Genomic DNA, 26,151 nt, shown 5'->3' on the forward strand with positions numbered 1-26,151 from the left:
TCTCCCCAGGTATCTGGGAATACTGGTGTCTCTTCCCAGTGCAGCCCTAGTGAGTACAGACCTGGAGCTCGGAGCCTGTACCTGGGAGGGGGAAAGGCAACAATTAAAAATCATCTGGAAACACAGTATGGAAGTAGCATTTCAAGTATGAGTCCCAGCTCCGCTGTTTTTTTAATAGCTAGAGGCAATGCATTCAGGTTACAGATACATTATCTACCCTGGCTGCAAACATTTTACTAGCTGCATGAAGGTACCTGGTTGTATCTCGGCAGAAGCACTTGCTGAGGTACCCGCTGCCTCAGGGAACAGGGCCAGCTGCAACAACAAGGGAAGGTAAACGGAAACATTAGGATGTTGGGGGTCTCTGCCATGAAGTCAGTTCTTAGTTAATTGCGAGAAAAGGTGTAGTCAGAGTTTGTAAGAGTTTGTAAAGACTAAGAGGATTTTTCAAAAGTAATTAGTAGCTGAGTGGCTGGTGGCTGTCCCAAGTTTAGAAGCAAAAGCTGTGTTAAGTGATATGCACAGTTTGTTCAGCCTGCCCAGAGTCAGGAGGAGACACTGAATGAGAAACCCAATCATTGTTGTCAAAAAGAAAAAAGTACAACCTTTCTTAATTGTTTCCTAACCTCATTAGATCTATGGACTTCATCCTCTCTTCTGTCCCTTGCCAGCACAAGAATTTGGCTTTTATATCCTCTCGATTTCCAAGCAGTCAGTTGCTGTACCAGCACAACACTTTGGAAACACACTGGAAAGTTGCTCTGGCCACACTACTCAAGATTCTTTTGAATTCCAGTCACCTGCAGAAACAACAGATATAAAATAAAACCCTTCCAACAGAGAGCAGCATGACAAGTAAGTTACTTACTGTGTTCCACAGCGCATCAGGAGTTGAGCATAACTTACAAGTGTTCGGGCTGTGTCTCAGGAGTAGTCCTAGAGTGCAGATCAGGCCTTGAATCCTATCCCTGTTCCCCACCTGCTGCATCTTGTTACTTTTTTTGACTCGGGAAGTGGGCCAGATGACAAATAAGTTTCTTTAGCACTACAGGGATGAAATCATTCATGGGTTGGACAAAAATGGCATCTTTCTCTCTGAGACATGGGAATAACAAGAGGACATTTTGTTTCAGCAACCTGTAAAAACTTCATTGAGCCCAGCTGGTGGTTGGACCTTCCAAGCCTTTACCACTTCCATTTCTTCCTACGTGGTCCAGTTCACTTCAGACATACAGGGCAGGAGAGTGAAATTTTTCTCAAAATTTGTGACAGTTCAAACAATTGTATGTTTTAACAATGCATCTCTCCCAACCTGTGTGATGACTTACCAGATTTACAGCAATCTCGTTATGAAACCCCCCAGATCAACCAAAAACCAAAAAACACACCACAGTGGAAGTAAAAAACCAAACCAAAACAAAAACCTGACAGGATTTTGCTCTGCTCTGAGGCTAAACAGGTAAGGCAGCTGTATGGACTCTGGTGGTGAAGCCTGGACTATGTGAGAACTACCTTCCAGTACTTCCTCTGGCTACTAATAAATGGAATGACAAGATGTGATGGTCCAAACGAGCATTTAAAAGAAAGTTATAGTGAAGAGGGTGCTCATCATACTCATGATTTTGAATAGTTTATTAAATGAAAGGTGAAGCATCAGTTTTAAATTGTACAAAAGGAAAAAAAACCTCATATTGTAAATGTACAATTTACAGAATTACTAGCAAAACCAATCAAGGAGACACTCATAATACAAAAACCTATTGACTGCAAACTGAACTGGAAACCCATTGCAGGTACCATGATAATAAATGTTTGTTATACAGTATTCTACAATGTTAAATTAGGAATCAGTTTTCCACACAGAGGACTGTGAAGCACAAGGTTTGTCTGAGACTATGACTCAAACCAGGCAGCATTTATTATGCTACTATGCTCACAGAATTATTGTGATGACAATTTAATGCAGCCATTCCTGCCCACCCCTTTTTCTTTTGGGGTGGACGGAAGAGGAAGGGAGGTAACGTTATTTTATAAAGTTCCAGCTACTTCTCGGGTTTTATATCTGAGGAATGGCTGAATTACCTAGTCGAACATTTTTGGCAACCATGTCTGAGAACTGCACGTGTTGTAAGAAACAAACCTCAGCTGAGTGAAATGCTGGTTTGTTTTTAAAATTAGATTCTTTTCCCTCCCAGCAAGTAAGCACTGGGCATTAAATGTTGTTTTGTTTTTCAATAAGCTCGTAACAGAAAAAAGCTCCATGATTATTTTGCAGTTGCTAAAAAAAAAAAAAAAAAAAGCACCTCTAAAACTGCTGTGCTCCCAAGTGGGTCAATCTGCTTTGTATCTCAAATGCTAATATTAGAATGCAGAAAGGAAGATTAACATTTTGGGGCTGATTCTTAGAGATACTAGAGTCAGTGCAAGTTGTGGATGGCCAGCACCTCTGATATCAGGCCAGTTTTAACTAAGTAGCAGCTACTAGGCAGAGTCATAAAATCGAAGCATAATGAAATTCCAAATTATTGAAGACATTGAAAAATCTCTTATTACAATGAATTAGCTGAGAATGTTTTGGGTTTTTTGGTTTTTTTTGATGTTTTTACCTTTTTTGAAAAATCATATTTTTTTTTTCCAAAGAATTACTCTTAATATGCACAGTTAACACTGAAAATGTAGCTGTATTCCATTGTAAGCTTAAGAACTTCACCATCTAAGCACAAATTTCTATGCAGCACATACAGTACTTCTAACTGGCAAAATTAATTTACAAAAATAGCGCAAAAGGGTATTTACGGCATGGAAAGTAGACTTTTTTTATGGTACAGTTAAAATTGCTTTTAGTATGCTAAAGTGATTCCTTTCCCCCACCCTTGAATTACTTTTTTTTAATAGGAAAGTTGCTGTTTATGTACCTTGGGTTGGCAGGGCTTGAAGTAGGTAGTAAAAACAGCAAAGTGATTACTTGAGAACCATTTGTGTGTTTTACTGAGAATACTTTATTTGCTGGTATAAGTTGCTAAAAATGCACAGAGCAAGTACCAATAGAAAATTTACTGTTTTTGTGTCCCCATGTGCTATATAAAATGAATGTTACACAGCATCTGTTGGAAAAGTGGCTTCATGGACATCTCTTACTTTATGTCCCATTATAAATAAAAATAAATCTTCTCAAGAGTATAAAATCTGGGTTTATCATATCAGAATCTGAAATTTTTTGGCAGAGATGCACGTCATTAGAATTCTAACCTCTTCTATAAGAGTGTTCTTCTCAATGCCTATGAGAGGATATACGCGTACCATAATGTTAATCAAATCCAGTGTGTTCAAAAACACTTTTCTGTAGCCAGAATGACCTGCTTATAGCATCGTTGCTAGTCAATGGCTGATAGGCATAGGTTTAATAAAAATGGCTAGCTTTTAAAACATAAAAAGGCAAATGTTAAAACTGTTTTAAATTGTACAGCAGAAAAATAAAGTTAAAAAGTTCTGTTTTCAATCAATGTTGTTTTCAGAAAACATATGTAGAACAGTGTTTATTTCGACAGCTGTCTTAACAATTTAAAACTTCCTCCTCATCCAGAAAAAAAAAAAAAAAAAAAAAATCTGTATTAGGACAGTCAAGAACAGGGATACAAATGATTTTTTAGGTCAGCCCTTCTGAGGTGACTGGATTGGCCAACATTCCTTTGCGTCATTAAGAAGTTCCTCTTCTTTCTGTCACTACAAAAAGGGATTGACCTCAATCATTTGGTTAAAAATCAAACCGTATCACATCAAAAATGTGGTTTTCATACAAGCTATCACAGTATATAGGCCTCTAGCTCTAAACAATAGAGTTCCAAATTTGTAAAATGTCTTCACCAGACTTCAGAACATAGGCATTCCAAATCCCTGGAAAAATGATTTAAAAGAGAGCAATTAATTAGGTGTAACGATAATCAAAAAGAACCTCAGATAAACAGCAAACAATACTAGTAAAGCCTTACTGAATCGTCCTCAATGATAGCTGCGGAGTCAAAGAAGTCTGGCCTCAGTTCAGCCCGTTCTCGCCGGTTTCTTGAAGGTGGCTGAAAAGAGGAGTCAGCCATTTTAGAACAGCACCTCAGTTACCTGGGGATACAGGACTCACGGGGCTCTAACATGCTCACCTGCTCCTTCACAACGCACATTTTCATAAAAGCTCTCATACAAACGCAGGCCCTGACATAGAGTACTTCCTAAAGTCACATTTTGTTTAAAGAAGGGGGTAAAAGCTGATGGATTCTAAAGTAATTTTAAGTCTGTGCTCACAGCTAAGGACTTGCTTAAGGCTCTTGCTGACTTACCGATGTTTTTGAATTAGGATTGTAGGCCAGACTGCAAAAAACAACTGTCTACGTGCTTTTAAGTTTATGGTGAAACTTCAACTCTGACATGGTCAAAAAACCGATTTAGAAAAAAAAGGTACTTAAGATTTCATAATATTTCTGAGGATTAAACCCTTTGTCTTGGCCTTCCCTAGGAACATAAGAATAAATGTGAGCTTCACTGGATTGATCAATTCCTTCATTTCCTTGCCTTGGATTACCAGTAAAGGAGATTTCACTTACTTGGTAATCATCTGAATGCAAGTAATAACCTCAGTGTGCAGCAGCAGCAACTGAATTACTGCCGAAATTTTCTTTCCAAGACATTGTATCCCAGCCCTAAAGTAACCTAGGCCTCATTGTTCAGGTATGAAAGGAGAAATAGTAAAGCATAAAAACAGTGAAGTGTATAATGCAAACTGATCCTTTTTCCCATTTTACGAGGGAAGTATTCACTCCAAGTGCAGAGGCTAGTAAGGTTATAACCTCCACAAAGGAAATCCTGCCTGTGGTCAGTGCATTACCAGCACGGGACCTGAGGTTGCCAGCTGATGACAAGACCTGTTTGGGAGCAATTCCAGTGTGAGGTGTCCCCTGCCGCCCACCCGCTCCCCCTTCCGCTGTGCCAGCACAACTCTCTGTGTGGCTGTAAGCTAACCAGACCTTGATTAAGGATCCCCCGTCCACCCCACCTCCCAGAAATCAAACCAGCCAGGAAACTGAAAGAGAAAAACAACTTGGCTGGATCAGGCTGACCCCAGCGCGGCGGCATAAAGAGCCGTGTCAGCAAAAGAGGCAGCGATGGCTGCGACAATGGCATCGGGAAGGCGACACCACCTAGAACAGCTTCAGATGATACTATCGTTTCCAAACTCTTCCTATTGTCAACTAACAACTGGAATCAAACATTGTTACTGGATTTTAGAGAGTCCATTTGTATTTCCTGAGGCCGAGCTGGTAGCTGGGGTGAGCTGGTGTCCCCGCTGTCGCCGCCAGCAGCCCTCCTGCCCCCGGCTGACTGCAGGGTGAGTCAGGTCCTCTGGGGCTGCACTGAGACACCCGACATGCTGTGACTCGTAACCTGATTCTCACAGGTTGACAACTCCCAGGTGCATAATGGTGCTTCAGGCACCTGCTACTGCCCGAGCCCACAGCATAAGAGAGGAAGAGCGCTAAGGAACGCTCCTTGTGTTTCTGTGAGTCTGCAGTTGTAGGTTCTAAGGGAGTATTCGGATCATTCCTGCTCTTTAATGTTCAGACAACAGGAACTCAGGCTCAAAATTTTGGAAATTTTTGTCTGCGCTTCTAAAATCCCTTTAAAATTATCTTTCATCCATTTAAAACCTGCTATTAATATGATTTACTGACCAGATCAATGACCATTGTGTCCTCAAATTCTTCATTCATATCCTCTAGCTGACCTCGTGAGGACATCATTACATCTTCAAAGATGGGCTCAGCATCATCTTCCATTAGACCTCGTCTAATTAAATAAAGAGAAAGAAAAAGTAATTTCCAGGCATTTAAATTTCCCAACCATGATCTTTGTCATTAAAAAGAACGGACATCCCTTAATGCCTTCACATAAAACCTTATGCTGAGAATAAAGCCAGCGTACTTTCTATAATATTAACTGGAGGAAAATCTTATGTAAAAACAAACTTAGCACTTGCAGAGCTAAAGCAGGAAGTCCCATGTAATATCATTATAAACAGTAATTAAATTTGTCCCTAACAAGGAAAGGGCAAAAACCTCACTGTGTTTGCTTGCCCTTTTCCAAAAAGGAGTTACGCTCTTTGCCAGGATCACTGATAAATCCCTGGAAATCCAGCCGTGAATCCCAGACCAGTGTCTAACACTGTGAGGGCTTGATCTCGCTAGAGACTCTGGCCCCCGCCCTGCCAGGCCGGGTTGGATCGGCACCAGAGCAGTAGCACCTCGTCCAAGAGAACGCTTCAGCGTTCACCCCCGCGTGCTCCCTCCGTCAGCTGCTCAGTGGGACGCCTCGGCAAAAGAGGATGTGGGTGAAAGCAGCATAAACAGATTCACGGGAAACCTGGACAACAACTTGGAAGAGTTCATGGGGAGTTACTTCACAGACAAATCATGGAAACCCCCTGAAATGGAAACGGTTGAAGGCTGGCAGAGAATAACGGGGAACTGTGCCGTGTCTGTCTGCCCTGTTCACTGGGCACCTGCTTATGGCCGTGGTTAGAGGCAGAACGCTGGGCTGGAGGGCCACACGGCCCGGTGTCCATCCAACATTACAAAAGAAAACATTACAAAGCTGTTTCAACAGTTCAAATGTCACAGAAATTACTGGCAACAACCCAGAACAGGTAACATTTAAAATGTGGCATTGTCATCTACAATGGCTCTGATCTGGAGATGAGGATGCTCTGAACACTTACACTGCATGCCTTACACCAGTTCTCCCTTTCATGTAGTTCATTCCTGTCCTGTCCTTTCGATTTAAATCTTCTAGCTTCTGTTGGCCCAACCAAGATATCTGCATCTGGGGACTAACAAACAGAAAGCAGCATTATGACTGAGAACACACAATTTTGCGTTGGCTATTTCTAGACAGTATCTATCTCCTCAAGTTTTGTGTCTGGCCATACTTCAGATTAAGATACTTTAAATCACATCCATCATTGTACACGTCTTCTGGATTCCCTTCCACGACTTGTCTCCTCTCACTGTATGTGCACAAAAAAATCCATTAATTGTTGCAATAAAAACAGCTACATAAAATGCTGACATTACTCATTCATTAGTGTGACATGCACCTGAAATGGGAGCACTTCCAAAATTCATTTTATTAAATCCTACTTCACTGTCTCAAAGCAGGCAAAATATGAGCAAGAATAGATCCAAATTAATAACTGACACGCATTTTAAAACAAAAATGTCACACAACATGAAAAACAAATTGCTTTTAAATATATACCCTGATCAACTTCAGCGTCCAGTAACTTATCCACAAGCAAATACCTTAAAGGCTGTACTTTTAATACCATCTAAATCCAGTAGTAGACAGCAATGCATTTGATATGATTTGTGTATTGCAGCACAAGGGAACAGTAGTAAACTAAGTGCAGCTCTTCAAGAGCAACACCAGTTTTTAGTTTATTATGCAGTCTTGTACCCTAATAAGATTGACATAATAAACTGGGATAACTCATCTGAGAACAACCTAGAACAAGATATTCTTCTGGACATGATTAACCCCATTAGTTCAGCAACTGACGGCTCTGTATTTATTTTATGCTTCAGCTCTCCTAGGCTGACCTGTAGGAAATGCTAACTCCAGGCTGAAAGGAAAGGATGCTCCACTCTCAGTTCACACTGTGAACTTCTGTGTGGAATCCAACTCTTTGAAAGTACCATCGAGCAGAGCGACGCTGTCTGCCTTTGCTCAACGGGCCTCTGCTCGCAGCGCTCACCTGAGACAGGACAAACAGAGCTTCAAGCCCAGGCTGAAGAGCCTGGTTCATCTTCCCCTGCCCCAGAAAAGGGGAAGGTTCTTCCACAGCTTAAGGCAGTGTCTGCTCATGAGGCTCAGGAGTAAAACACAGTGACTGGAAGCTGTCCCACTTTCCATAACTAATTACACGTTCACAGAGAGAGATTTAGCTTCGTGACAGGTGAGATCAGAGAGCGTCAGAAAGAAAGTTCTGCTTCAGCAATTTTCTTTGTTTTGTTTTTTTACTGCAGAGTGGAAAAATTTTAAGGAGAAACTGAGAGCCACAACATCTTCCTTGTAATCTAGAAGTTACGGCAGGAGATTGGGAGGCAAATTCCTAACCTCAGAAAGGCAAGTAAGAGCCATCCAGACCTCACATGCCGTGGGATGAAGGTGAAAAAGATGCTCTGGGATTGACGTGAAGTGGTCAGTCACTTTCTTTGTGGGCAGCTGGCGGGAGCTGCCCCTCTGAGCCGCGCAGGCCTCCGTTCAGGACCACAGGGACCCACCTGCAGCCAGAGCCAGCCCCGCCAGCCTGCCACCCCCCCCCCACGGCTGTGACAGGGTTAGTATGGGGGAAGAAAGTCGGTTGAACTCATTTATGGAAATGCCAGATACTACGTGTTCCAAAAATTAGAAGGTATTTGTAGCCAGCTGAGCTGCAAGAGTCTCTTGTGGTGGGCACTAATTGACGGGTCGTATCAAGGTTTAATCTGTTGCCTGTGTACGTTACACGCACAAGCAAGGGAGAAGAACAGGTTATGCTTTCCAAAGAGTACATTTCTTTAGAAGTTGCTCATATTTTTTTGAGATCCTATGGCCAGAAACTGGCAAACTTTAATAGTTTATATGTACAACACGGCAGCATACATATACCCTTGTCATTTGAGCCTGGAGAACATTTTACCTTCCCAGGCAAAATGACCATTATTAATTATTTCTATTTAGAAAATACTATGATTAAAGAATGCAGGATGAAGCAGTAAAGTTCAGGATTGAACAGGGTGAGTGCACATTCAGGAAGAATTGGGAAGCTGGGGAACAAGAGTATCAAGAAAAACATGACAGACAAAAGCTGGAGGAAAACAAGACGCATGATTTGGCTGTTTTATACTATACTACATTGGTAGAAACTCAATTCATCCGGCCAGCATAATATGACTTTTTAATACAGATAGATCTGTATATTTGGCTATAAAAGTTATAAAAACAGTCTCCAAAACAGATATATATCTTCAAATTAATAGAAATAGCACATAATGGCATTCTCTGAAGACTTCTCTATTCTTAAATAAACTACTGACAGATAATAACCAACATTTTTTCCCCTCCAAATGGAGGTGACAAAATGGGAGCTAAATGACAAAAAGTAGATATAATTTACGGCAAAATAAAATTGCCTGCGGGCAATTACGCCAGAAATAGGAATTATTTGCTCAGCAGCTACAATTGGATTGAAGTGTTAATTTACAAGAAATCAGTTAGGATGTCTGGAGAATCTTAACTGTGCTATGACACAGGGCAGAGGGAAAGAAAAGAGAACACCTAAACAGGTCCTTCAGAGAAACAGTTCAATCCAACCTGGGGGCATAAACACTAGGAAGATTGAACCATAATTGCATGGTTATGCTATGAGATAATTTTAACATACATTTCTACCATGATTTCATTACAACATATTCTTCCTGGGAACTGAAAAGAATCAAAGTATTGTTGAGCTATAGCCAAGATACCTCCAGTTGTTTTTGCAAATAAACACTGCATATATGGAGCCACAGACTCTCTCTAATAAAATGCATCTCCTTTGCTTGGCTCACTGTATTTGATCCTGAAATTCCAACACTTACTTGTGTAAAAAATCTTGTTCAGATCCCTGCTCCGACTCGTGCTCCTGGATCTGCTCTCCAATTTGTCTAGTGTTCTCTCTCAAGACAGTTGAGGTGAGCTGTGGTGCTTGCAGTGTCCCTGGAGTATGTATGCTTTCATTCCTGTTCAGCCATGAGCCTTCTAGACTCTCATCTAGAAAAAGAACATTTAAAATTACTGACACATTTCTGATAATGCGCAGTGTTACCACCTTCAGGATTCATTCAGCCAACTCACTGAACGAACACCTTACATTACTAACGAGAGCCTTCCATCTGCTGACACACTTCGATATGGTTAATTTTAGTTGCAGCACCTTCTCCAAATTTGATTTCCAACAGTTTAGTGTCTTTTAAAACCAGTGTGCCTTTAAGAGATCAACTGGATAAATACTCAAAACAATCAAATTTTCAGCTCTGATTTTGTTTTGTGTTGTTTTAAGGAAGGATTACTACCAGCCATTCCCAGCAATAACATTTTAAAGTAAAAATATTTAACAGACAAACAAAAACCCTCAACATTGCAAACAAATATTGTTTTGCAGCACTACCTGAATTGTTGTGTCTTGCACAGATATAACAAAGATAATCCCAACCACTGAGTTTACAATCTAAATATAAAACTGTTAATCTCATATGCATACCACAAACAAGATACAGTTAAACACTAAAATGAAGGGGGAGGATAAACCCCAAAATCTGGTCAGCATACATCTTTAGAAACTTCAGTAAGAACTCTTTCAGTGGAGTACAGAGGGGGCATTTTAAATAAGAGAGTGGTCTGGCTGGTGTGAACTGTAACCAGTGACTTGGCACGTTTAGGGTTGAGAGCAATGGGAGGATGGGAGGTGGGCAGGTGACTGAAGGTGTCAGTGGGAAGCTGAGCTCACGCCGTGAAGGGAGCAAACCAGAGAGGAAGGAACAGGGGGGACTTGAGGAGAAGGTGAGAGAGCAGACAAGTGCGTAGGCAAGGGACATGTAGAAAAAATGTAGAGTTTCCGGAGTGAGTGAAAGACAGGGGAGATGACAAGGGAGAGGATGACAAGATCACAGATTTACCAACAGAAGAAATGTGGGGTGAGGAAGTAGTTGGAGATCTCAATGGATCTTTTCATTTTTCCTATGCCTTTTATTACCCATTGGGCATAAAATGTTGTCTAAAAAGTTGCCTATTTATTCGTGAATTTATCTTTGAACCTTTTTTATGTTAGGGACCTTTTAAAAAAAATCCCATTTATGTTTGATTTCCTTAAGGCATTGTGAAGAAACGTCACAGAGCAGATTTACTTTCAGTGGCCACAGGGAATGTTCTCCAACCCGGACAGTCTGCTGAACCCAATATAGGTAAAAAAGCAGCCACAGGGGACTAGTTACGGTTCTTTGATGCAAGGGTAGTTTCTGCAGCAACACTGCCCTTGTTTTCATTCCTTTAGAGTGGAATTTAAAGAAAAAAATCTTAGCAGGATTTAAAGAGAGGTCCAAATTTGTAACCGCACTGCCAGATTAAGATTAAAGCTAAAATTTTTGGAAGAGTTAGAAAAATATGTAAAGATAAAAAACCAACAAAGACCTGTGTACATACGATGTATAGAGCAACAGTTAATTTGTTCATAAGACTGGTTCTTCATAGCTCAAGTTCTACAGATGAATGAACACTAAGTGCTTATTTCTGAGGATTAAATCTCTGATTATTTCATGAGCTCATTATTGGTACAGACACAATAAGACCTTGCTTATGCAGAAATCTATGTCTTCCCATGAAGAATACAGACAACGTGGCTCCAGGTCTTCTTGGCTTTCCCTTTTCCAGGATTCAAAAGGGAGTGCTCTCAGGGCGTAACGCAACCCGGAATGCCTCCTGCACATCAAGAAGCATCCCAAAATGAAGGACATTGTGTCCTTCAACTGCTTATATTATCATGGGGTTTTTTAACATAGGATATAAAATGTGCTGTATCACTCTAAACCAAGACTTTTGGTGCTTGCAGTGCATATCCTTCGCTGTAAGGAAAGGCCACAGAGCTTGTGTTGCTGCTGTCATTAGAGAGCGCTTGCTGGTAACTTTTCATTTCTATTCTTTACCAGGCACTCGAATTCTACGTGAGGCATCTTTCAAGGAAAAGACAGTTATGCTGTTACGGGCAAAGACATCCTTCCCAGACCTACACGTGGCTGTATAGCAAAGCTTTCATGAGTAATGAAGGTCTGCGCAGGGATTAGGAATGGATCGCTCCCTACCCAGCGTGCTTCAAAACGTGCTGTCCTTGAATGTTATCTGTAGTGTTCAAAGGACGTGCCCATACTCCACCCACAAGAGCACCCCATGAGGGGCAGTGTTCATCAGTCTTCTGGCCATAGATTACTAACGGGGGATTTTGGGGTTACTGTAGTGAACAGTGACATTAGACCACTCTGCCTAAGGCAAGATAAATCCTGGGTGTCTTCCGATGATACGATGCTGGTAGAATGGAAACAGACGCTCGTACCCTCTGCAGATGTCAGAATCCTGTGAGACTCAAGCGAGTCTTGGCACGGTCTGCACTGCAGCTAGATGATCTCCTGGTGGAACCTGCTGTACAGTCAGATCTTTCAGGAGCTGAACAACCATGGATTTGGCCTACATCATTTTAAGTGTGTGATGTTTGTGGAAAATTCAGGACCACAGCTGTTGCAAAGAAAGGGGATGCTCAAATGGAAAGTGTTGCAAATCAGTTCTCCCCACTATTGATCATTGGAGGAGGAGGACATGAAAGAGCATGAGGCAAGCGATGCCTAAAAACTACACCATAAGACTGAGACTTGCCTTACAGGGAAGCAAAGACTTTACTACAGTTCCCAGGAAAAAAAAAAAAAAAAAAAAAAAAAAGGATATTGGTAGAATACAGTAAAATAGAATAAAAATAGTAACAAGAGAAAAGAAAAAAAAACTTAGCAGTTGAATTCTGTGAAAATCATGGCATCCTGAAGGAAGCAAAACAGTGTCTGAAGAAAGGAAGCAGTACTTTATCTACCTAAACTCTAGGTTGGCTATAAGAAACTGAAGGACTTGATGCATGTACTGCTCAACATAAGCTACAGTGGAGAATGGACCCCATTGTGGAAGTGCATACGGACAAACGTTTGAAGAGTATTTTGGGAAACTGCTGTATATTCAGGCAAACTGTCATTAGATTCCTCACTGAGGAGTTACAACTGTAAATACTGACCTTGGAAAAATCCCTCAAGTTTCAGGTTCCCACTTATACCTACTCTGTAGTGAAACAGTAAATTTATATTCACAAAAGTACACAGTACATCATAAAGATTAACCAGGAACAGATACAATCTCGTAAGAAATTTGCTATCATAGCCAAATTCCTGATGAACATGCCTGAAGTCACAGAAAGAGTAAACACAGACACTGGTTATCAATAGCATTTTAAACAAAAAAAAAGGTGTTCTTTGAGTGTTCTTCAGTGGTCTTGCAAAAATACCGATCTATATCAGAATTTCTGCCTTGGGTTTGCTCTAAGATCCTATTAATTAACAATGGCTCCAGACGGAAGCACAGGCAGAAAACCAGAAGTCCATGACTGAGACAGGTGTAGAGCAGGTAACTCCACAAACACCTCCTGTTTCCAACGTCAATAACAGCTTTTAATAGTTCTGAATCTGCAAATCTCAGTCAAGACAAACAAGAACAGGGACTTGTGATGGTATTTCTCATAAAGACCTGTTCAAGCTTGATAGGAATTTGCAGAACAGATGTCTTGTTTTTAACTACATACAGAATATATCATAGATCTCAGCATTAACTGATACACCGTAAGTGCTCCTAAGAAAGCAAGCTGTAATATATGTACAAAACGAGAAATACCTCTACCAGGCAACCTAAGCCCATACAAACCTTCTACTCTCTTTTTGTGAAGTGGTGGTCGTCCTTTCTTATTCCTCACTGAAGAGGCTTTGCTGCTGCTGCTTCCGCTGTTAACGGACATTCTGTCGTCTTCGCCACCCGTAACTAGTGAGTTTCTGTAGGAAATGAGTGGAAGCCACACATCTTCTCTTCTTTCCATCATCTGTTCTGTCAGAAACTTCTCTAAGTAGGAGTGACTGAAAAGAACAGACAATGAGTACAGAGCACACTGTTTCCTCTTTAATTAATCTGCAACCCCTCTTCGTATTGTTGAGCGTTAACACAAATCCTGCATGGTGTTTCCTTATTTTAATTTCATAACGTATGCTGATAGGGCATTGTATCTCTGACTGAGTAAGAATACATGTCGCTCCCTCAAAACAAAGTAACACAGCTAATCATGCACAGGTTGCAGATAAACAATACAAAACGTTCTCTCCCCAACATCTTCCTCCCACATTTGTCTGTGATCATTCACAGCACGCTCTACTTGAATTCCTTTTCTATTTTGCATGGGGAGGAAGCCACCTCTATATATTGCTACTGTGTCAACAGTCAGCCCAAGGTAGAACCGCTGTTGTGAGGATGTAGGATATCCTTTTGCATCTTGGTACAAGAAAAATCATTTCTTCAAATGCAGGCAGTTATTTTTCAACAGCAAAAAACTCCATTCTATTCCCCTGCCATGGAGGAGTCCAATGCACACTAGTTAAGGGAGGAACCGAACAACCTCCCTCCTGTATGTGGTCTGGAGGGCATTTGAGTTATTTTCTTCTTCCACTGATTATTTAATTATGGTATTAGAAGCAGTCCTAAAATCGAATATGCAAATCCACAGAAAAGAGATTCTAATGAGTTTCAAGCTGCAGAACCAAGCATTCAGAAGTTAGGTAGGAGAACTCAGGATACTTCAACATCACTTCCTGGGTCACGATTGCCGTTAATACCATATTGCCAGGCTGTCATCAGTGGGAGTCAAACTCACAGATCCTGCGTGGAAATGCAGAATTTTCTTCTGTTCGCTCACGGCAGGCTCAAACTTGTTACACAGCCTGGCTTTCAGAACACAACAAGGGGCCACACTGTATATGCCTGGGTATCAATCATACCCAGTTTTTAATGGGATTTTGTTCTGATTCAGTGAATGGGATGACTTTGCTCAAGAAACAGCAGGTTTTCTGTCTACTGTTTTATTCAATATTGTGAATGCTTCTTCCTTCCCCTTTTCATGCGTATACTGAGTAATACCCAAACCTTGCACTGAATGGGAAATTCTGGGTTTACTCTCTCTTTTACACTACCAAACAGTGCAACACTTGAGTGCCTCGTGACTTTAGAGAATCTATGTGCAGAACGGTCTTGGAAAGTGAGAAGTTTTTCAGCATCCAATTTATATCTATAGAACTAGAGTGCTCAGGTTATGCCCAAATTGTGAAGAAGGAAAAACTACACCACTTGGGAGTTCTTTACTGAGTAGATGCCAATCTTGAGACAATTTTTGTTCAGTGTTTTAGGGGAGCTTCAGACTGACAGTTCTTAGCAGCTTCAGTAAGGATAGAACTTCTAGAAGTAAGAACACCACCCTGATGTTCCATCTCATCTGACTTCAGACACCCAGGAGCCAGTTGTCCAGTCTAAGCTAATGGTCTCTATTTGAGAGAAATAAATGGAAATAAATCCCTCCACAGGGCAATTCACCTCTATACTGTCTTAGACGTATTCCTCAGGACTTCCCTGTCTGTATCTGCCTTGTGTATTTGTAACTGTGTTTGTATAAATCTTTTTTTGCTAAGTGTAAGAGCCTGGCACCTTAAATGTATAGTTTTATATTAAATCCATAGATTTGAATAAATCCATAAATGGCTATCACTAATTCTGGAGGTTAACCATAAAATGAGAAGCCAGATAAATAAATAGGATAGGAAAACTAAATTAAAGCAATGTTGCTGCTCCGTTCCCAAGCTGGAAACATCTCCCTCTTCTCCCCGCAGATAAAAAAGCCAGCAGTAAACCAGCAAGCAAGTAAGAGCCCTGCAAAAGAGCAGTGTTTGCTGAACTGTGACAGGAACAGTATTTTGTACCAAGGGCAGGTGACATATGCAGACCTATCAGGTAGGTGATTATTTTTTTGAGGTAGGGAAGCCAAGCTGGAGGACTTCTGGGAGACAGGCAGCTCCACGCTCATGAGACTTTCCGGTTTATTCTTGAGCACTTTTGCCTCCAGACTAAGAAGAGCCCCTTGCCGAGTTTAGGGACAGTCCCTTGGCAGGAGGAGATCAAGCCAGGGAGGGAGGCAAATGATCCTGTACACGGGACTTCTCCACCAGATGGTGGTCACGTACCTTCCTGTTGGTAGACAACCCCTTCGGCGGGCGGGGGAGAGGTCCCTGTGGATTGGAGGAGTGAGGCTACAGAGAAGGGCAAATCAACCATCCCCAGCACCCGAGTACGTCGTGTCAGTGAGGCACTGTGGGCAATGCAGCCACTGCCTGACGGGTGCAAACACGACAGATCTCTCAAGGGAAAGAATGTAGATATCTCCAAAGGAAATCTTTACATATAAGCAAGTTATCTTGACTCTTTTCATAGCCACCACAGCCAATGGAATCAACAGCACGTCTGAACTCATCTTAAAGCAGCAATTTAGCACAGATCAGATAAATCATGCCCTAAAGGACCTATTTCTTTTCACTGATCTTCAAATTCAGCTGAAGTAAATAGCTCAGATACAGATGACTACAATAAAGACAGATAAAATCAGGAGAAATGGATTCTACCACAGCAATCTTTACACTCCTGTGAAAGAAGCCAGTGGGCACCAGTGAGTGGGAGAACCTTCGAGAAAAGATTTTAAATGGCAACACAGAAGGTGAGGGAACAAGATCTCTCAAAGTACTGAATTTCATGCAAAGGATCAGGTCAAATTAAGCTGTCATGTAAACTGTACAGAATGATGTCACTTTAAATTTTAGACACTGTAGAAACTTGTGGAAGGGATGATGACTGTACAGGAAAGATAAGCCTCACTATATTAAATAGGAATCAGGCTAATGGCACTTAAACTAACAGATGCAGGAGAATCTACAGTTCAGCTAGGAAGATAGTCATAAAATCCTATTAGCCTTAAGTCCTGTCATGAAGAATAGGATGGAAGTTGACAAGATTCAAGGATGTAACAATGAAGAGCAGTTTCAAAATTGAGCGCCAAGCTAGCCCGACAGGATCATCCAATTCTCAAGCTCGTTTAACCATCTCTCCTACTGTGTTTGCTGAATTGACAAATTATTGATACCATAAAAAAATTGAATTTGGTCCAAGTGTGTATACATTACAAATTATACAAAGTTAACCAAGATGCGTTTTTTGTAACACAGATAAAGCTATAATATTCATAATTGTTAACCTTAATAGAAAATTCCTCTAAAACAAATGTCTTCACAGAAAAACTACAGAGAAGTTTGAGAGAGTCAGTTGAGGTAGTTAAGAGTAGATATATTTGACTTACTGTGGTCAGAAAACTGACTGGAAAGATATCTATAACCATAAATCAGAAGATCTGGCATTCGCATTTTTTGTCACAGAGTTATTCAAAGAATTCAGTTCCACACTGGGCACATAGTGCTTGACTGATTTTTGACTAGAGTCCTCTTCCTTCTTCCCTTTCTACTGCGCTGTGGCCAAACCCTGGGTATTTGCTATATTAGAAATGTAGAGCATTATCTCCGCAGCGATGCTGACAACACGTCTTTCCTATGAACTTGCCCTTAATAACACAGTTTTCTCTTTGCCAATTCTGTTGATATCCACAGTCCCTCTTGACAGCCTGTTCAAATGTTGCTCATAAGACAGTATTTCTTGCTCTTTACTCAGATCTTATCATCACCACCTCTGATTTATTTCATTTCCAGTATTTCATCTGCAGTAATTACCCACCAGATCAAATTCAGGCTGCTTGTTTTAGCCTGCCAGGTCTCTCCCACCCTGCTCTGTCCTAACCAACAGCAGTGTCCTCTCTCAGCCTCTTTCTCCATCCTGTTGTGCCAGTAACAGAAGCCTCGACAAACCTTTATTTCCCAGTTTAACTCAATATATTGAAATAAACAACAAATATATGTTTACATTTTATGTAAATATCTAACAGAAACAGATGTTACTGCAGTGTTTACAGGCTTATAAATTTCCTGCACTGATTACATTTCGTTTCTTTTTTCTTCTGGACTGAAAAAGAGATTGCCTTTTATTTTCAATGCCCCATGGGAAATTTTAAGGAACACTGTTTTGTGAGGTCTCAAACTCACTTCATCAATGGATCAGATTCTCCTTTTCTTCGTTTATTTTTATTACTTTAAAATATAAACCAATGAATAATTATGTATGTGAAATGTCTCACTGGGACTTCCTATAGCGCCTGTTAGATTGTGAAAACCTCAGAGCAGAGAGCTTAAACACACACTACGGTGATTAACAGAGCCCAGCAAAACCCACAGAAGAAAGTGGAGCATTACTTACACAGTCTTTTTGTCCTGTCGCAAGAGTTTAGAAGAAAATTCACTAAGCACTTCAAGGAAAGCAAGGTTAGGAGGTGGATAGTCTTGTCCTTTTTGATTCTGATATTTGAAGGCAAACTCTATGCCATCTCTACAGTAAAGAAATATTAACATTTTCAGACATTTGTAATGAAATTTAAAAAATGTTGCTCTTTATTTCTTTATGTCCCATCGTAACTTTTTTTTTACATTACTAGCAAACAGCTGCTTTTGGACAAGGGGTAATTGAATGTTCCCTCTTGATATGGGAGGATGCAATCTCAAAGACAACATACTGCCAGTCACATGGGAAGAAGAAACTTCCCACAATCTAAGAACCTTGGCAGGTGCTGAAAGCCACTGCCTTAGCAGGAATAGCATATTGGCTCCTCCTTGTTTCTGCATGAAGCAGAAGCTTGCAATAATATGTAAGATATAACAAGATACAACTTTTGCATCAAGAGTCAGAGAAGAGAATTTACTTACCAGTACATTGATACATGCACCACTGCCTTATCTTTGCTTTATTATTTGAGACTAAAGAAACCAATTTATTTTCACATTATCCAATAAGGGCGCATGCATGTCTTGACTTTCTGTTTGCTTGGCACAGGAAAGTGTCTGGTAGCATTTTGATCATGCTTTTCTAATCTTAGTCTTAATGATTTAGAGTCTGAGATAGCAAACTTCAATATTTTAACCTTTTCAAGGGAAAGTCATAATTTAAATTTAGCTGCACCTTCCTATACTTTCCTACACAGCAGTTACATAAAAACCTTCAATCTGCTTCAGAAAAAATATTTCCAAAATATTTCTGAAATATCTTTTTATAAAAGCCCTTCACGCCTACAGAATCCACAGTGGTGTGGTACAAAGAACTATCTACAGTTGTTAGATACAGCCCACACAAATATGTATAATACCAGTGCCTTCACCTGAGATAAACACACATGGCCATTACCAAAAAATTCCAACAAATAATTAGGTAGCAGCTAGTTTTTCTTCCTTTCTTACATACATACGTGTAGACCGCCCACCATATTTCTACATAAACTAGAAAAAAATATATCATTATTCCAGGACTTGTTAAGATTATGTACCTTTGGAAAAGGTATGCTGAGCAAAAGTTTTAATCTGAAGTAATATAAAAATCTAGTTTATTTACCACCACTCACTTGTGTAGTGTGGCCACAGCCTCTCTCGTCTTGATCTGATCCAAGCCAAAAGTGAGGGCAAACCGACGGGCCAGTTCCTTAATTCCACTAACATGGGCAGATGTCCTGTCCAAATTGGGACCTTGCTCCTGAACAAGCTCATTAAACAGCTAGAGAAAGAATTCAGTTGTTAAAATCGGTGAGCTAGAAAACACTGTTCTTGGGAAAGACCTGTTCTTAACCTGTTATGGCCTACAGCGGACATTACGGTGACTTTTTTCACAGAGAAGTAACAGAGTTCTCTTATTCAACTTCTAATCCACTTCAGTTCCCAGACTTTCTTCTGTGTTTGCCAACTGTCCCCATCTCGTACTCGTGCAGACGATAACTCTTAAACAGGATTTTGCACTTACCTTCATTGAATTGCATCTATGATTCTCCCAACTCATCAAGATGGTTCTGCATTCTTTTGCTGTTTTCTAAAATACCTACATCACCCATCAGATCAGAATCTTCTTTGAATTTAGGAAGCAAAATTGCTATTCCATCATTCAAGACTTAATGAATATCTGAACAGCATTACTGTGTAAATGCCTTCAAAGCCTGCTTGATAATGCCCTTTCGGTACAATAATGACCTACTCCATAGTTTTCCAATCAGTTCTGTATCTTCTGCTGGTATTGCCATTTAGACCACATTTTCCTAACTTGCTAATGAAAATATCAAGGGAGACACTGTCAGTGACGATATTAAATCAAGTTATGTTAAATCTACTGCTTCTCTGATATCCACAAGGACTGTTACCATATAATTAATGAAAGCAGCTTAATTTGATGTGATTTCTCCTTGACAAGTTCATACTGGCTGTTACCTATCACTTAGGCACTTGCAAACAGTTTGTCTAATTTATTTTTTTTTCCATTAAATGGTATTTGACTGATCTATGGCACCTGGCTTCTTCCTCTCTCCAAATTTTAAAGACTGGAACTACACTGACACTTGACGATTCTTCTGGAAGTACATCTGTTTTTCTCAAGTTTGCAGAGATATCTCTCAGCTTCCAGATTGCTACAGGAAATCCCTTAGTACTCTGTAATGAATTTTGGGAGGCCCAGCTGATTTGAAAACATCTAATTTATAAAAGCAATTTCTCTATGTAATGGATAGAGCTGGTACTTCAAGGGCCTAAATGGTATTTAGTGAAGCACAAACTTCATGCTCTTGACAGAACAAGGATGGATTTCATCATCAAGTGAATAATTTATGGTTGATGTAAAGCAATTTTTTCTGGGAAAAACCATGTTTAACAATATTGGAAGACTTAAACTAATTAGCTTGAAGTTTGAAAAATCAATCAGTATTTAGACAAAATGTAAAGAAGATTCATTACTTCCAGCTAATTATAAGAAGAAAAAGCCATCCTAATTCTTCTTGTTCACTAGGTACCAGTAAACAAATGCTATAAATCAGCTTGGATCAAACTGCCTCCAAGGCCTTTCTCTCCCTTTCTTCCATTTTAATCTGACCAGAACTTTGCCATTGTGGGTTTAAGGAGACAGAGATTATTGAGACAAATGGACAGTGACAGCCTGAACTGAGGAGCAAGATAATCTCTTAACAGAAGTGTAGCATTTTTGCTTCAATGTAAAGGGCACCAGAGAAAATCCTGCCCAGTATTTTTTGCAATGAGGCATTTCTAACAAAAATCAATATTCTTACCTGTTGCAAACTGAGAATGAGTGTCTTCGCACACTGGATTTTATCAATTTGCCTTGTTTTGCTCAGGGTTTCCTTAATGATATCTCCATAGTCATTGTAGTACTAGGAAAAAATGTGGAAAAAACCTCTCTTTAAATTGATCCTCTTATACAATTTCTTACACTTTTCCTGATAGAAAGATTACTTGTTATTCTTGTTTTGAAAAGGCAGCAGTTGCCAAAAAACCCCTGACTTTGTGTGATGTTTCAATACCAAAATTTAAACTGATTGGTAGCCTGCACCCAGTGATGAGGTAAGGAACGTCTGTATTTGTTATTATCTTTTGTAAAAAATATGTTGAAAAACAAACAAAGAATTTCTTACTCCAAACTAAATATTTGATGAAAGTGTCTCATGGCTGCAAATTCTAAGAAACAACATTACACTGAACCAACACACCCTTCACCAGGTAGGTGTGAACAGACACTAGCACACAGGTGTGAAGCTCCATACACAATGCAGGGTGAGTTAGATGGCCACGAAAGGAATTCACTGAAGCCAGGGAGCTGAGTAAGGAATTGGTCAGTATGAAGGGCTGGTTTTGTTTATGTTAGAAGAATGGTTGCTGAAAACCACAGCCTATGGTACTGACTATTTGGGTAGAAAAGCCTGTATAATCATTAAAATTTTGAGGCTGAGAATATGAAAAAATCTTTTTCCAAACAGTATTCTTTCAGCCTCATTAGTATTTCTGCATTTGCAACCACTTACTTTTATTCCTTCTAAAATATTGCTCCTGTCTTCTTTGGTGCACAGATCCTTCTAGTTTGTATTCTAATTTAAATTCAATTCCTCTAGCTCTCCCCCAATTTCAAGAGAAGCAGAGGTATGGGGAGAGAAGACCAACCTAGAGCAGCAGGTAGGAGACTAACCTGGATTGTGACAGCTTCACTTTGAAACCCCTGCTCTGGAAAAAAATCCCTAAGCAAGATTAACCCTGAGCAGCAGCCTGGCTGATGGCTAGAGTGGGCATTGGGGATTTTACTGTACTGCATGCTCCTAATGAACAGGAGGAGGATTTCAAGTTAAATCCTTTGTCTTTCGCATCAACATCTCAAACACGGACTGTAGTAAAGGACCTGCTCCCCGCTCTATCTTCCAGTTTTTCCTCCTTGGTTGTCATCTTTGTGATGACTAATCCCTTACAGGTGAGGTATACCTGGCAATCTGATGTAATCCAAGGGGCTTTCTCTTGCCTGGCAGTGTCAGGACTGCTAATGTGCCTGTTCCCTGGCAGGCAAACTCACAAGTACAGCTGAGCAGCAAGTCTTTCTGTATTTCATTGGGCCTGAATACTGTATGGAAGCAGCCTGAGTTGGCAAGACGTTCAGCTCATGCATACCCACTCGCAGCAGTACTATATGGAGCTTTTATTTTTAAACTGCTTTCTTGTTTGAAACAACCTTTTCTCACAAAAAAACCTGCTTCCTTATGGCAAGCATCAAAATTGGGAGACTTCCACTGAAATATGACATTGAACAGATAACAGATAATGTTATTGTGGATTTGAGGAATGAATTTGAGGAGCAGGATAAGAAATCCTCTGTAGAGAGGAGCCTCTCTGCAAATGCTCAGCACCTCGTAGGACCATCTTTTGGTGTTGCCTTTAATAAGGCACTCCTGCTACACAGGACAGGAAGTTCAGAGCTTACTGCTTCCCAGCAGCAGGTATAATCTAGAAAGGAAAAACTATTACAAAAAAATCAAATAAGGCTGAAAAAGCTTTCAAAAATGTTCAACCTTTAACTACTGCACTGGAAGAGAGAAAGAGGGGCCTGACACTATAGTCTGTGTTCAGTTAGGAAGAGGAGAATACACAGAGCGGTACCTTCATATAGTGTTTGAAGATATCTGCTGCTGCGTGCATGTCCACAATGTCATAAATTATCAGCTTGCTAAAGGCAGCCAAAAGGTTTCTTCTCTTATGTAAAGCTTCTATTTTGTTAGCTTCATCTTCTTCATCTCCCTCTGAAAGCATCAACAACAATAAAATGTTTATAAGGAGCTGCTATGTTCTAAAGCAACATTATTGAAGAGCAGCTTTTAGAAAAAAATCAATTTAAAATGAAGCAAGGATTGTTGCAGGAGAAGCTGAAATGGAAGGTGATAACTCTTGAGTCCTGCCTGTGTTAGGACTTTCAGGGAAGTTCAGGAACATGACACACCACTGACCAAGGACGCTATCTATAGTCCCGAGTAGGTACTGAACACAATCCACATGGAACTGCATCGCTTATTTTCTTTACCCTGTGAAAGGCCACAGTGAAGACTTGTTGAATGCTTTTTGCTTAACTTCTGAAACACAGGACATTTGGAGATGCTTCATTACCATGACTAAGCTATACATTTTTTACATAAGGCAAAGTAGAAGCAGCAATACTTCCACTGCATGCCTTGGATTTTCAGATATGAAATCGATGGTGCTAAAGCATCAATAACAACAGGAAATAAAATTCAGTTGTAAGAAATATTAACATTGAATGGCAATGTCATAAGTGTTAAGTCCCCATGTAAAGACTCCACCCTGTGAATGAAAATGAAACTATGTCCATGAAATGCTAAACATAATATCATATAATAAAAGCATATCCCACGACTTATATAAGGAAATGAAATCAGATGTGAAATCAGTTGTGATAAAAGTAAATATTCTGTGATGTTTAGAAGAGCTTATTCTTGGAGGGAATCTTCCAACCAGTTTGAAGAAGTACAGAGCTGTGGTGGGGGGAGGAGGGACATAACATCACTGAGACTCTCTTGTTGCACCCTTACTAGTCTCCACAGACCCACAGTACTTAAGTCACGTATTCGATCACAGGAGATCTCTTCGAGCAGTGGAGTTGACTGTGAATATGCACGCATGTTTTAACCCCGAGATGCTTTAACCCACAGAACTGAAGCCCATTAACACACTTTCCCCTGCCCCCTTTCTTAATTTCTTTTTATCATTACCGACACGTTCTGAATGCCAGAAGTTATACATGGTCAGACTGACTTCACGTACTCCGAGTAGCATTAGGGAATGGAGATTACAGACAAAGATCTTCACCCATCTTTTTGCTGTCTTCACAGCCCAATCACAGGATGTTAAAGAACAGCAATTTTGCTAAAGAGCAAAAAAACCTGTCCTCCTAAAATCTATCCTTGATGTATTATTCTGAACATTGAACTCACTATGATTAACTGCACATAGACTTCTGGTGAAGGTGTGTTTCAAAGTGTATTCTTGCCAGGAATCCTTAAAGAGATGCTCAAAGATGTTAGCTACTGAGGAGCTAGGGAGCTAGAAAACTGCAAGCATCTTTAGAGCAAGAATATATTCTCTGAGACCTTAGTCCTATATGTTGCTGTCTTAAAAGATCTAAAATAGCACCTATGTGTCATGCTAACATACAAGTAACTGAGTGCAGTAGAAATTCAGAAAATGTGCCAAAAAGAGCACAACAGTATGCACTCAGCAGCTCTAACACATAGTCTGACATGTGGGAATCCATCTCTTGTCCAAAACTATTTAGGATTCAGAAATTGGATACCTCTGTACTTGCGTTTAGGCATTACAAACAGCAGCAGCACAGAGATATTTAAAACCAGACCTAAACGGTGAATCTGCCTCTCCCTGACTGAAAGCCAAAAATCTCAAGCCATCCCTGTGAGGAGGTTGAGATGTGGTCACTTCAGCTCTGGCCTCTCAAAGCGTGGCCACGCACAGATGCCTAGGACAGAGCAAGGAAGCAAGCAAGAACACACGGTACTTTCCCAAGTTCTTTTCTAGTCTCCAACCAAATCAGTGATGTCCTGAGCTTTATTTGATTATTTTGGGGGAGGAGCAAAAGGGGTGTTTATTTAGTAACATTGGAGTTTCTTAAGGCCTTCTTTGCCTAGAGCTTTGCTGGTAAGGTTTGCCTTCACAAGCCTATAACCCTGTTTAGTAACTCTAAAGGATTTCTCTTCTACGTACTGTTCCATCGTACTTTTTCCCTTGAGGCCATATTAAATGAAGTCTGCTGCTGAACTAAGACTGTACTGTTTTGGAAATAACTATTAAGAAAAATTTAGAACAGTAAATGAAGAATAATTTTGTCCAGATTTATAGCATATAGCCACTCCCATGTCTTCTGAAAATATCTTTTTTTATGAAGTGACCTTTATAAGTACTTATTCTTCTTAACACAAGTAGCACTGAATATTCAATATTTCATATTCACATCTCCAAAAAATAAAGAAGAAATAATTCTGAAAACATTTGAGCAAATTGATCTGAAATTTGTATTTTCTTCTTCCTTCTGTGTCTGTTATGAAAAAAAAAGCTAAGTAGAAAACATGAAAGCTAAACATACCCATGCTCTGGTTTTCATCATCTTGGTCAATAAAGACATGGTCCATCACAAAACTGAGAAGTTCTGACTGGAGGCCTGAGTCTGGATTAAACACCAAAGGCTGAAGACCTTCTCGACCTCCAGTCATCAGCTGATGACTAAAAATCATCAACAGATCACAGAGCAGCATGAAAGCCTGAAAGGCAAAAGAGAATGAATGCAGTAAGAAGCATAAAAAAGTAAAAAATAAAATACCATTTATCTAATTTCCAGATAACCCTGCTATTATTAAATATCCTTCTTTAACTGTGCTCAGTTGTAGCTGTTAGTGTGAAAAGTGTTTATAAGGGTTTCCCCTAACTTTAAAACTTTATGCCTTGGTTCCTATGTAAGGAACTGTGCTTACTTACTACCTCTTCCATGTCCAGAATGATCCATATTAAACTTCCATTTCTCCTCTATGAAAAGAACTCTGAATCTACCTCTGATTCAAGGACTGTAGCCAAATTTGTAGTAAAGAAAAAACAGCTCTTTTGATAAACACAAAAGTTAAACAAGCAAAAAAATTAACAACATTATGAGGAAAAATCCAACCTGAGTCACTGTCAGATTCCTAAAATTCTGAGAAGCAAAGAAATTCCTGAAGAATTTAATCAACAATTCTCTGCAAAAAGAATCAAGTAATGCTGCACAGCTTTCAAATCTAGATAAAAGCTGACCAAGGCAGAATTTTTAACGATTTATACTATTATACCCTCATTACCTGAGAGCAGAGAAAGGCAGCAGCTATTACTAACTTTATTTCTTTCAAGGCCTTATCTT

At 40.0% G+C, this 26,151-nt stretch overlaps 1 protein-coding gene across 2 annotated transcripts in view; it reads right to left on the reverse strand.

The window, feature by feature from the left end:
- Window positions 1-1,614: 1,614 nt before the first annotated feature.
- Window positions 1,615-26,151, reverse strand: part of STAG1 (STAG1 cohesin complex component) — a 203,465-nt gene continuing 178,928 nt past the window's right edge. For both annotated transcript variants that reach the window (XM_074833498.1, XM_074833499.1), the window contains 11 exons: window positions 25,351-25,525; window positions 22,842-22,981; window positions 20,975-21,076; window positions 19,277-19,425; window positions 18,085-18,213; window positions 13,567-13,772; window positions 9,663-9,834; window positions 6,761-6,871; window positions 5,718-5,832; window positions 3,990-4,070; window positions 1,615-3,894 (listed from right to left, as the gene is read on the reverse strand). In XM_074833498.1, the coding sequence (XP_074689599.1) occupies window positions 3,871-3,894; window positions 3,990-4,070; window positions 5,718-5,832; window positions 6,761-6,871; window positions 9,663-9,834; window positions 13,567-13,772; window positions 18,085-18,213; window positions 19,277-19,425; window positions 20,975-21,076; window positions 22,842-22,981; window positions 25,351-25,525 (1,404 nt within the window). In that variant the 3' untranslated portion in view covers window positions 1,615-3,870. The remainder of the gene's footprint in view (window positions 3,895-3,989; window positions 4,071-5,717; window positions 5,833-6,760; window positions 6,872-9,662; window positions 9,835-13,566; window positions 13,773-18,084; window positions 18,214-19,276; window positions 19,426-20,974; window positions 21,077-22,841; window positions 22,982-25,350; window positions 25,526-26,151) is intronic.

The sequence above is a fragment of the Strix aluco genome, chromosome 9 (assembly GCF_031877795.1).
Source record: "Strix aluco isolate bStrAlu1 chromosome 9, bStrAlu1.hap1, whole genome shotgun sequence".
Taxonomy (NCBI): Eukaryota; Metazoa; Chordata; class Aves; order Strigiformes; family Strigidae; genus Strix; species Strix aluco.